The sequence below is a fragment of the Leopardus geoffroyi genome, chromosome A2 (genome assembly GCF_018350155.1).
Source record: "Leopardus geoffroyi isolate Oge1 chromosome A2, O.geoffroyi_Oge1_pat1.0, whole genome shotgun sequence".
NCBI classification, from domain to species: domain Eukaryota; kingdom Metazoa; phylum Chordata; class Mammalia; order Carnivora; family Felidae; genus Leopardus; species Leopardus geoffroyi.
In genome coordinates this window covers 143,720,869-143,734,068 of record NC_059331.1, presented here as the reverse complement: position 1 = coordinate 143,734,068, position 13,200 = coordinate 143,720,869, and the positions used below count along the sequence as shown (strand labels likewise).

Below are 13,200 nucleotides of genomic sequence, written 5' to 3'. Positions count from 1 at the left end.
GGTTGAAGTAATTCAACTGCAAGCCTAGCCCCAGATCAGAAATCAGATTAGTAGAACAAGTTGCAAGAGTGGTTTCTAACATCAGACTGATAACAATGTGAAAGAGACTCATTTGGCCCCTTCCTTAGTGACTATAAAAGATGAGAAGTGACATACATGCATTTCATAATGTTATGGAGAGAGTAAGTATGGATTTACTTGGGATCATTAGTGAGGGTCTGATTTACGCTTTACTGTAATTTATTGATTGCTCACTCAGTATGAAGCACTGTATTTGGTTCAGAGCCTACAAAGATTAGAGATACACTCTGCCTTTGTTAAGGAGACCTCCTTTGTAAGGAAGGCAGAGGGTCTACCCAGTGTTGAGCACATAATAGGTTCTCAGTAAATATATGTTGAATAAATGTTTTGAGTGGGTATGAGGGTGAATAGTAAAAGTGTGTGGAGAGTAGCGAGTGATATGTTAGAGCAGGATAGCATGCAAAGAGGCACTTGGGCTTTTACTCCAGGTTTAGAAGATCAAGCTTCTTTAGGTGTGACCTTTGAGCCACATCTTAAAAGGAATTATATAGAGAAGGTATAGGAGGAAGGAGGAAGCGAATTTATGAATAATAACGTGTACAAAGACAGGATGGTAAGAAGGAGCATGGTGAATTTAGAGAACTGGGTTTTAGGTATAGGTGGCATTCTGCTGAAAGAGGAGAACTAGTGGGGCACCCAGGTAGCGCAGTCAGTTAAGCGTCCAACTCTTGACCTCAGCTCAGGTCATGATCTCGTGGTTTGTGAGTTCAGCCCCACGTCAGGCTCTGTGCTGATGGTGCAGAGACTGCTTGGGATTCTATCACTCCTTCTCTCTGACTCTCTCTCTCTCTCTCAAAATAAATAAATGAACTTAAAAATTTTTTTAAAAAGAAAAAGGAGAATGAAGATTAGTGAGGGTGACTTGAAGAAAGCCATATATGATCACTGAGAAGTTCCTATGTTTTCATATGGGCACTGGATCTCATACACAGCATTGCCATAAAACCATAAAGGAGATAATAATTAATACTTATATAATACCGTGTACTAAATATTTTACATATTTTAACTCACTTCATCGGCACATAGTCCTCTGAGATAGGAAGTACTATTAGCCCATTTTAAAAATGAGACACATGAAATACAGGGAAATTAAGTAAGTTACCTGAGATCATACACCTAATAAGTGATGGAGCTGAGGTTTGAACTCAGTGATCTTGCTCCAAGTCCAACACTCCTAGCCATTTTAGTATATTACCTCTTAATACAATGTCAAGTTCAGTGTGGGTTGTTGTTAATGGTATTTGAAGTATTTCAGTTAGTCAATTATTATTTTTGTGATAATGCAGCTCTCATTTATTTGCTTTCTGATAGACTTTCTCAGGTTGGAGAAAAGAGATGTAGAAACAGCTGACGTACCAGGAATTATATGCAACTCAGAGTACATTCATGAGAACGTGTTACATGAGTGGCTTCCTTCTACCTTTGGTATCATCATGGTTAAAAAGATTGAGACTGCTGTTGTAGAAGATTGGAGGTCATTCAGTAAGGGGTGTAACATTGGGGATTTTAGTTAGAGAAGTCAAATAGTCCTTTATTCATGAAGAATACGGCATGATAACTTTTTGACGTGGTATATAGATGTCAGGAATTGTTGATGACGTTAGTGTGAAATCCATACAGATACGTATTTTTCCATCCAGGAATCTCTTTCCCATTTGAATTTCCATTATCCTCTGTCTAGATATCACTTAAAGAATTTTCAGCATCCTATCTATTCCTCTGCATTGGTGCATACTGGAAATACTGACGGGGTGAATAGTAATCGTAATAATAGTACCTCATTACCCCATGCATTGTTCTGTGCACTTGACAGGTATTTGTTCATTTAATTCTTACAACACCTCTATGAGAAAAGTGTCACTATCACCTCCATTTTTCAGGTGAGGACACTAGGATTTAAGGGTTAACCTGCTCAAGGTCACTAGGAGTTCTGTTTTGGTGACTTGAGGTCACTAGGAGTTCTGTTTTGGTGAGGCATGGCAAATGGGTTTCTGCTTGAGTGTCTAAGGAGTAGCTAAGATAGTACCAGTTGATTAGACAGCTCCTATTTTATTCCCCAATTTGTCTTTTCTTTCTTGATTTATATATAAAGCCATTTCCCATATGAATTAATAATAATAATTTAAATGCATACAGCTCTTCTAGGACTTCAACACATGCTCATGTTCATTGTTAAGTCCCCACGTGACACTGAATAGAAAGAGAGATACAAAGTCTTGGAAATAAATGGGGAGGTGGAGTTCGCATGGTCATGCAGCTCTTGATTCTCAGACTAGTGCTCTCTCCTCCATGCTATACCATCTCTTGTGGCCTTAGCAGTTTTGCAGATGCTAGGTATCTGTGATCCTATCAGAGATTTCATGCTGTGTCCAATTTTATAAACATTCCAGAGAATAGGAAATTGGACATCTTTCCATTAAATACTTGGAAAGTACCCTAATGGCTGCTGTGTGACTGTGGTTGTATTTATTTGCAACTTATTGTCTTAAGTCATCGATGTTGCTTGATAGGTTAAATGTTTTAGAGTTTTGTGATTACTGGCATTTGTTAAAAATTCTGCAGGTAAAGAACTCATTATAAAATGGGAGTGTAGAGAGTTGATATATGTAATTATTTGTAGTGTATATTTTGGGAGAGAATAGGAAAAGAGATAGCGAGAAGGAGACACTTTCTAGCACAGCATAGAAATTAAATCCAATATGCTATGACAAGCAATTCAGGGAGAGAAGACAGGCACAAAGAAAAGGGATTGGTGTTAGGTGAATTTGTTGAGATAGCAACAAGTAATCCAACAAGATGAAACAGGGAAATGGGTGAAGCTAAAAGCTGTTACAGAACAGGAAGTTCTATTCAGATTGTGAGGCTACTCAGAATAAGACATGGAAATAGCAATCCCTTTCTACTGTTTTTTTTAATACTTATTTATTTATTTTGAGAGACACAGAGAGAGAGAGAGAGAGAAAGAGAGAGAGAGAGAGAGAGAGAGAGAGAGAGAGCTAGAGACAGCATGAGCAGGGGAGGGGGAGAAAGAGGAGGAGGGAGAGAATTCCAAGCAGGCTCTATGCTGCCAGGGCAGAGACCCAGGTGTGGCTCAATCTCACGAACTGTGAGATCATGACTGGAGCCGAAACCAAGAGTCGGTTGCTTAACTGACTCACCTGCCCAGGCGATCCACCTTTCTCCTCTTAAAACCTGTGATTATGTAACACTTAATAAGTGGAAAAGGAAAAGTGAACAGAAGCTATTAAGAGAAAAGTTGAAAGCTTCTTAGAGAAACAAGAGTTTAGAATATACTAGATCTCTTAAGTCCTGCTACCCTGCCCCAGTGAATTGGGGGAACTTTTACGATCCAGGACTTGCCAGCCATCACTGTCTTGCCCATTGAGAGGTTCCCAACGATGGCCCACACTGATATACTCTTGGGCAGAGGTAGCAGAAGCTTAGAAGAGAAATTGAATGGGGAACTGCTTCCAAGCAGAGTTCAGGCCAGACTGAAGCAAAACTCCAGGGAATTTGGCTAGGACGTTTTCCTGCCAGAGTTTGAGTTGCTGTTTGTAGTTCATGTTATATAGTAGGTGTTATGCTTCAGGACATTTACACTCTTCTCTATTGACTGTCATTCTCTGTAGCAAGGATGGAATATTCAGCCTATCAACTTCTATTTATTTAACTGTTATGTACATTGCCTAACTTGGATACTCACCATTTACTTTCTAATGTGCATAATAAAGCATGTCTTCTCCCTGTATGTACATCTGGGCTTCTTTTTGTGTAGAAGATATTATGCTATCAAGAATGACCTTGTATGGATTACAATCTTCGTATCTCTTACTACACACAATATATTTTTATCTACCATTCTTTCTTAGAGAAAAATAAGCTCAGTGGGCTATCTTACTAAAACTTTATTAACATTGTTTTCTAAACATTTATAGGTAGTGCTGGGACACCTGTCACTTTTAATGAAAATGGAGATGCTCCTGGACGTTATGATATCTTCCAGTATCAAATAACCAACAAAAGTGCAGAATACAAAATCATTGGGCACTGGACCAATCAGCTTCATCTAAAAGTAAGTATCAATATAAATTTGCATTAATGGATATAATTCTCAGATAGGCAGGCTTTATTTTTAAGTTTATAATACAAATTTTGTTAGAATTGATTCTTATAATTAAGTTTTCAGAAAATGTGTGATTTTATCCTTCCTTCAACTTTGAAATGTTATGGAAAATCTTAAATGTCTGTAGAGAAATCTAGTATCTATAGGGATTTAATGAAAGAGCTCATTTCCTTTTAAGTGACTGTATTAGGGAAATTTTGTCCTTTTTTGAAAAACTCACTTGTTTACATGTTGGTACACTCTGTGTGTGTGTGTGTGTGTGTGTGTGTGTGTGTGGTGGTGGGAAGGAATGACAGTGTGCCATGAATAAGTTTAGGCCTAAAAATAAGTGTATTTTACCTTTGCCACATCAGATATTGAGACCTTATGACCATGTCTGATTGATGGAAGTGAATCATGACCTATATTTACATTACGTCTTTGAATCACAACATCAGAGAAAGTTAATGTACCTACAGGTGATGGTCAGATCCTTTAACAGCCTTTTGGGCTGCCTGCTGTCCCTACCTACCTGGCGTGCTATCAAGGCCCAATGCCCACAGATTTGGCATTTCCTAGAAGTGGCCATGTGAGGAAAACTTGAAGAACTCAGCTTAAGCAGGGTCCCAGGGCCTGGGGGTGGTGCCGAAGCTGGCTGGGCATTTGCCTGCCCTGGTGTCACCAACACAGGGGGCTCTGTCTCCTCCTGCTGGGTCTGGTGGGGATCTGGTGGGGGCGGCGTGCAGGATGGCTGTGGGGTGCAGGAGCTTCATCAGTTTTGCCTGGCTGGTGGCAGCCCTTCAGAGGGGCTTTCCTAGGGGAAGGGTCTGCAGGGACATTGGAGAGAGCTATGTGGTGCCAGCACCCACCAATTATAAGGGGCTCTGGAGCAGGAAGCCAATCCTGAACCTGAGAGATAAGGGGGGCCCAGAAAGGGAGCAGGACTGTTAGTGGCTGCATGGGGAGGGTGTTGGGGTGATTGGAATAGCATCTGTTTACCACTAGGTAAAGAATTATTTCACATTTTAACAGCCATGATGTGATAGCAGTGCATTGGCTTCTTCCAGTATAGAGAAATAAGGAACGTGCCCTATAGTCTCAGCTAAGGATTGGCATTCATTCATTCAGCATGTCTTTGACAACTGTAATATAGGACTATTTACAGGGACTTAGCGTTTCCTCTGTAGACAGTCAGGGGCTTTGTAAATGCCTCAAATAAACTAGAAACATATTCATGTACTGTCTTATTGTTCTAATATGTATTTCATTCTTTCCCATAATGAAAGTATCTCTTCTTGATCCTCAAAGCCATCATAACACTGTGAGAACTGAGTTTATTTCCTAAATGAACAATTAAGTTCATTTCCTAGCCATCCCTTATCCTAGCTAGAAGGTAAAAGCTTATGATGTACACGAGGGTGGAGATCATTCTTGTCTATATGTGTGTAACATGTTCACATGTGTTTTCTTGTGTTTGAACCCACTCAAAAGACATCAAGTTGGTAATTTTTAATACAGCTTTTTACTTCTGTATCTCCAAAGAGAGCTCCTTAAGTGGCATGCTTATGCAGCATCAGTCACCAAAGTTTTCAAAAAGGAAGCAGATGATGAGAAATAATAAAACTAGGATATTTATGATCTACTGTCTCTGAAATGACTTCCTGATAATTATCATGGTTCAGCTATCAATAATGCACAAAGACAGCTTATATTTCTAACTATTGTTGTGCTTTGTAAGACCACGTATCTGCAGTTAACTACATGCAGCAGCCTGAAGAAACCTTATCTACTGTTCCGTAACCCAAATTAACATATATTGAAGCATAGTTTTTATAAGTCTACAAGTCATTAATGCCAATCTGAAAATCAAAAGATTTTTGTCAAAAGGTCTTTTGAAAGTAAACCTATGTGAAACAAAATAAACATGACAAAGAAAATTTGATATGGGTTAAAATAGGTTAGCTACTTTTTATCTGATATTTATTAATGCTAAACTGCCTATTACATTCTTATGACTAAGGATGTACATAGCAAAGTTCAATGGTTGAAAAACATGTCCACTATACTAAGATACCTAACACATTTACACAAAAAGTATATATACACACACATCTCTCTATATATGTGCATGATATATTTGTTATAAAACTTCATACTGAATCTCAAGCTGTTCTTTAACGTACATTTAACAGTGCATGAGAGTTTTATGTTTATTATTGTGTAACTATTCATAAAATATATCAAAACAATTTGTAAGAGTTATTTCTTATGCATGATTATGACCATTTATAACTAGATAGGAGTACCAGCTTTACTGAAACAGAAAGAATGTATCTCTGAGAAGAAAAGTAAGTAAATTAGACTGTGGGGAGAGGTTGTAAGTCAGGGTTGACTTCTGGAGTATAGCAGGACAAATTGTTTCCCCTTGGATCAGTGACCTGTTTGAAGGCCGAGTAGGGGGTGCTTGGAAAGTGACCAGTTTATTAAAGTCCTGCTTGGACATTAGTCAAGGCATCAAACAAATGCTTCGCTTCAGTTTTATCATCTGTAAAATGAACACATTAGTAGCCCCTGTTTTGTATGGCTGTAATAAGAATTAAATGAAATAATATAATGAACCATTTAGTTCAGGACTTGGCACACATGAAATCCATAAACATTACCTATTCTTAATCCAGTGTCTCGTGACTCTACATGGCCAGTGGGAGATATGGTAATCGATGTGAGTAAAACACTGCTCATTACAGAGGCACTTGAATTTGCTTTAGAAAGTTATGAGAGAATCTCTTCATCAAAATGCTGACCATTTGTCTCCATAGCCCAGTGTTTCTTCTTATCTTTATTATTGGCCTTAATACTTTAGAAAATCTATCTACACTTAAAAAGTAACCTTTAAATGAGATAAATACAAACTTTCTATATGGTAGCATACGGCCAGGTAATGTCAGCTAAGCAATTGTTTTTTGAATGGACTTGATAAATTCATTCTGTGCACATACACTGGGCTAAGTTTTGGGACTAGAGTGAGTATGTAGTTCTCAGGGTGCTCATAGCCTGGAAGGATAGACCAGCACTCAAACCAACAATGCTAGCGTAGTGAGGCAGGTGCATGGATGAAGGTGTGTGCAGTGTCTCCAAGCAGCAGCCCAGAGAGACTTTCCTAACCCGGCCTGGCTGCTGATGACGGTTGTGTTGAGGTCCAGGGGAGGATACTCTCCCCTGTGTCCTCCCATCTCTCCTTAATCTGTTAAACCAGATTTACAGTAGATTTTACACTCTGAGTGGTAAGCATTTATCAGTCAGTTATTGGATGGAATTCTGCTTCAAAGAGCCAGTTTTTCTGGCTGAATTCAACCATGGGATGATTTTGTACACAGCCTGTGTACGATGAAGCATGTATGAATGTGACAGATTTGCCCTGAATGTACCTTAGTGGAGTGAAAGAATTTTTTAAACAAGTAGGTTATTTTTTTTCTTTTTCCTGGAAAATTATGAGGTGTTTTATTTCCTCAAAAGCATTGTCTTTATTGTTCCAAATATTATTGCTTCTTTTTCTTTATGATGGAACTAACATATGTTCTTAATGTAGCAACTACAATCAGCTAGTACAATTGTTTAGTTTGATTTAGGCTTTCTATTCAGTTGCCTCAGTCCGTGCGTGAAGGGCGTGTTGTCTGAGAACGAATTTGAACAATTAGGTCTCTCCATTTTGTTAGACTGAATGTCTCAAGAGGCAGGTGGTCCTTATTAGTGATTACAAAACATATTGTAACCTCGAGGTTCCGAGTAAACAGCAGAGCCTGAACTGCGGGGAGAACAGCCATATGCTGCTGTAAGTCCATGGGGAGAAGGTATATGGAGGTTAATGGATGTACCTAAAATAACTCTAACTCAGGGCTCACTTTTTTATACTTCCAACCAGAGCTTACTGGTTTTTATTTATTTTTTATTGTTTATTTTTTGATTATGGTGGGAATGAGGCAGATGGTTTTGCTTGTTTTATTCTGTTTTCTTCTGTTTTTATTCAATTAAATAATTTGGAGATAAATAATAGTAGTAAAGGATAGCAACTCTATAATGTCTCAACCACAATTATTAGTGGCACAGTGTCAATTGGGAAGGGTGATTTGAAGAATGGCTTCATTGACACTGATTTAATTTTGAGTGGGTCACTCCATAGAAGAAAGTAACTCTTCACAAGGCACTGAATCCTGAACCTCAGTTATCTCATCTGTTAAGTGGGGATAACAAATAGGCATTATGAAGATTGAATGCATTAGAATATAGTGGTGAAGAACGAGACTTCAAAGTCAGAAAAAGGTTTGAATTCCAACCTTCCATTCATGAGTCTTAGAGCCCTGCGCATGTTATTTTAGCTCTTTTAGTCTCAGATTCTTCATCTGCATGGAAACAATCATAACTACTTCACAGAGTTCTTGAGATAATTAAAGGATTAATCACATACACAAAGATCGTAGAACATTGCTTGCCAGATAGTCAATGTTAAGTGAATATGGTAATAATAATTTGTTTTGTTTTGCCACAATAACTAGTCTACTACTGAGGACCTATAGTTTCAATCTAAAATTCCATACATGCAAAGTCTTTTTTGACTTTATTTTGATGTTTTGAGTAGGGATTAACTTAAAAAGAAGTACATACATCATGATAACTTTTCTGTGCCTGTACAATAAATCCAAAATGTTTACTTTAGTATTAAAAAAATGGGCTGCATGCTTTGGGGACCACCAGAAACTTGAGCAAAATTTTTGGTGTTTAGCCCAATTAAATCTGTCTTTCCTATGGACATGTACTATATGTCATTTATAATATAATATTTTAATTTAAATATATTTTAATATAATATTTAATTATATGTATATCTATTTGCCTGTAGATGGTTAGTCAGTTACATGCTGTACTGGAGTTCCTCCACTTTCTTGGAATACAGATAGAAAGAATTCCTCAGTGTCCTCATTTGCCTTGTGGGTATGCTGTTTTGGATAAACATTACAAGTTTTTAACCAAAACCATTAGATTCATTAAATAGAGGAACAGCTTTTCTATAGTGAAGGATATTGAGATAGTCTTGAAGTAAAGATGGATTGAATGGAGTTGGAACAGTGTTTGAGGGGAGACTTGACCCTTTATTTGCTTGGGCTCTGAGAAGTCATGCATTTTCTCTTTGCCTCGATTTCTCCATTTGCAAAGTTGCCTACATTTAGAAATGCTCTTTCATATCACGGTCAGTGCTTATGAAAGATAGCTCACCTGTGAGGCCAGCTCTCCCTTTCCCACAAACCATGAATGTAGAGTCAATTCTCTGAGATCTTTCACTACATTCTGACAGAACTTTAAATGCCACTGGAGTTCCTGTCTTCATACTCCATCCTGAAAAGACTATTCTGCTTCCATTCTGTACAACAAGATGACTAATGGTCAAACTATATTTTTGTTTATTAGATTCAAATATATTCTTTTTTAAAAAAGTCATTTTGGGGTCAGTAGTTATACCTCTGTTTATGAGAAAACAAGCATTTGGCAAATTCATGTTTTTGACATGTTGCGCAAATGCCAAGGTAATTAAATTTTAACTATGTTCTTGCTAGCCCAGGGTAGGTGCGCAGTAAGTATTTGTTAAATGTCATGAATAATATGCTGATATTTTCTAAATACTGACTGAATATGGAACAATGATCCGAGATTATTGATTAGGAAGTAGACTTGTACACAGTTTATTTATTCAGTGGCTGCTCCCTGCCAGGCAGGATGCTAAGCTGTTGAGGAGTACAAGGTTCAATAAAATAAACTTCCAGATATTAAAAGATTCGCAATTCATTAAAGGCAACTATATGCTTGAGTAACTACAATAAAAGCATAACTAGGAACAGATTAAAGAATAAACTATGAATTCAGAAGGTGTAATGATTACTTCCAACTATGAGGAGGATAAAGTTTCTTGATTCATGAGATTCAAACTGATCTTCAGTTACTTTGGTGGCCAGAAATGGTTGCGAGAGTGTACAGTCCATGGAAAAAGCATCCGTCCATCTCCAACCATTCATTCATCCATCCATTCCAGAATAAAGTGCCTCCAACGTGCCACTGCTGTGCTAGGTGCTGTAATGATATAGAGGTATGTAAGATTCAGTTCATAGGGTCACCCCTAAACTGGTAGCACTAAGTAGGAGCAGAATCCAAGGAAATGTCTCGTTTATGAGTCCACAATGCATCCATCCATGTTCCTTTATTCTTGTCTATCTTGAGCACACATTCTTACTGGTAAAGTACGATTAGTGTTCACTGAGGAACATTCTGTCTTGGCCTGGAGACTGGGAAATTGGGAACTGTTTTGATCCAACTGGTTTGCGATATCCCCATGGAGACAAGTTGGGAAGATTCTAGTACTTGGACGGCCTGACGAGAGAAACCTGACTTCAGAAGGCCCCTACCATTTGTCCTCAGAGAAGCACTGATAATTTAGGGCAAAGAGCATGTTGTACTTGTCTTTGAATGTTTAACAATTGCCACAATGTGGGTCTCACTCAATATTCATGAAATAAATTAAGGAACTAAAAAATAAAAGTACTGTTATTTTTGCAAAACCATAAAGGTGAGCTAACCATAAAGTACTAATCTGGAGATAAGGTATAACCTAGAGCACATGGGGTAAGGGTAGAGTTCAGAGCCGTAATAGTAATCAGGAGTGAAATCAGATACGAAAGCCAGAATGGAGAATCTAGTTCAGGGTACATCTAATCGAGCCCCATAAAGAAGAAGGGAAAATCCAAAGTCACGCACAAGAGCAAGAGGAGTGTGAATAGGGGGCCCACATAAAATTCTGAAGGACTTACTGTTACTATTACCACTGGCTTTTATTCCTGCCGTGTCATTTGCAGAACTTCCTATAGCCTGTAGGACCTCAGTGTTGCTTAGTGGCTTCAATACTTACCTTGAAGGGACAATATCCATTGCTGCCTGTCTGACAAATTATCTCTGCCTTATCTGTCCATGTACATGGTTTGAGCCTTGTTCCATAAGATATTTAAAAGGATGTAATAAGATACATTACATAGTAGAATAGACAAACAAACCAGGAAATTATGAAGGAAGAATAAAGAGAGTTAATAAATTTTAGTTGGTATTCAAGTTTGATTTCCTCGTCAGTAATTACAACCAATAGATTCACCTAGTCTGCTCAGTAGAGTAATAAATAGTCATGCTGATATTTTAAGAACAAAATTATGCCATATAAAAATATGGTTTCCCAAATAAAGTGTCTCCAATGTGCCATTGCTGTGATTTTTTAAGAATACACAAATATATGCCATATAAAATATGGTTTAATCAGATTAAGATTTGAGATGCTGGAATCAGTTATCTCAATCTTGTTGGAGGCAGATTCCTGGAGTAACCTAATAGTATCCAGGGAATCTAGTAGTTTATCAGGGAAATATAAGCAGAGCATTAAAAGGTCTATCATTATTGATGAAAAATAGAAGTCATAAGCGCTTAAATAGCTATTTTTATAAATAATTGTGACAATGACACAGAAAAGGAGATGAAAACTAAACAAAATGATAGAGATCAAATTAGAAAAGGAAAATCAAAAAAATATGATGCAAGTCAAAGAAGGACATAACATAAAATACAAAATGCTTCTTTATACCAACACCAAAGATGGGCAAAGGAAGATGGTGATTCTAGACTTTTATGGGGATAATAAAGTAATAAAAATTATAATAAATGGCATTTTAATCCCTATTCTAGCCTTGGGAGGAGTAAAGTAAGTACAATTTTAACATGATGAGTAGAATAGGAAAGGTTAAAATAAGGTTATAAACAAAATGATAATATAGAATAGAGGAATAACTGGTAAAAAAAAAGTCATTTTCTTATGGTAAATTTGCTAAAATATATGTGAACCCTGTATGCTAGGGTACTTTTAAAAAGCTCAATGGACACATCAGTGTTATTTAAAATCTACAATGTGCAAGAGAATTACAAGTAAGAACTGAAAAGTATTATATATGAATAAAATATGTTGCCCCCAGATATAGATAGAGGTCAGTAGCTGGTAAGGGCATGAAACTAAAAAGAATAAAGTTAGTGTGTCTGTTGACTGAATCAAAAGTTTAGCATGGCATCTTTCCTCAAAATTTCCACTATTTAAGGAAGGAAAATAGAGACAGAACCTGGATGTTCCCCAAAGTCCCTATACCATTTTACTGAGGTTATTGATCATTATCACCAAATGAAGTTCTAGAAATGTACAGTTCTATATCAACTCGGAGGTTGAGACATCAATCCATAAATAAATGACAGAGGGATACAACAAAGACACATAAAAGTACGAAATTTTACTATTCTTTGATTGCTTTTGTTCTAAAATCATTTTTTTAATTTTTTAAAAAAAATTTTAAATGTTTTATTTATATTTGAGACAGAGACAGAGCATGGGGGGGGCGGGGCAGAGAGAGAGGGAGACACAGAATCCAAAGCAGGATCTAGGCTCTGAGCTATCAGCACAGAGCCCAATGTGGGGCTTGAACCCACGAACCGTGAGATCATGACGTGAGCTGAAGTCAGGCGTTTAACCAACGGAGCCACCCAGGTGCCCCTAAAATCATTCTTAATTAGACTTATTTTAAGATGATTGCAGATTCACATGCAGTTGTAACAAATAATAAGGAAAGATCTCATTTCCCCTTTGCCTATTTCTCCCCAACAATAACATCTTGAAAACTATAGTGTTATATTACAACCAGGACATGGACATTTATATGGTCCAGCAATTTTGTTCAAATCTCCTCAGTTTTATTTTTACTCATCTAGTGTGTGAGGGGGTAGTTCTGTGCAATTTTGTTACCTGTCTTGGTCCTTGCCTCTCCCACTATAGTCAAGATACAGGACATTTTCATCACCACAAGGATCCCCATGTTGCCCTTTTATTGCCAGATCCATTTCCCTCCCATACACCTCCCCCAGTACCTGGCAACAACTCAAATGTTCTC

The 13,200-nt window shown here is 37.5% G+C and overlaps 1 protein-coding gene across 4 annotated transcripts in view; it reads left to right on the top strand.

Annotated features, from left to right (window-relative positions):
- Positions 1–13,200, top strand: part of GRM8 (glutamate metabotropic receptor 8) — a 765,850-nt gene that overhangs the window by 625,534 nt on the left and 127,116 nt on the right. For all 4 annotated transcript variants that reach the window (XM_045495503.1, XM_045495499.1, XM_045495500.1 and 1 more), the window contains exon 8: positions 4,020–4,156. In XM_045495503.1, coding sequence (XP_045351459.1) covers positions 4,020–4,156 — 137 coding nt within the window. The remainder of the gene's footprint in view (positions 1–4,019; positions 4,157–13,200) is intronic.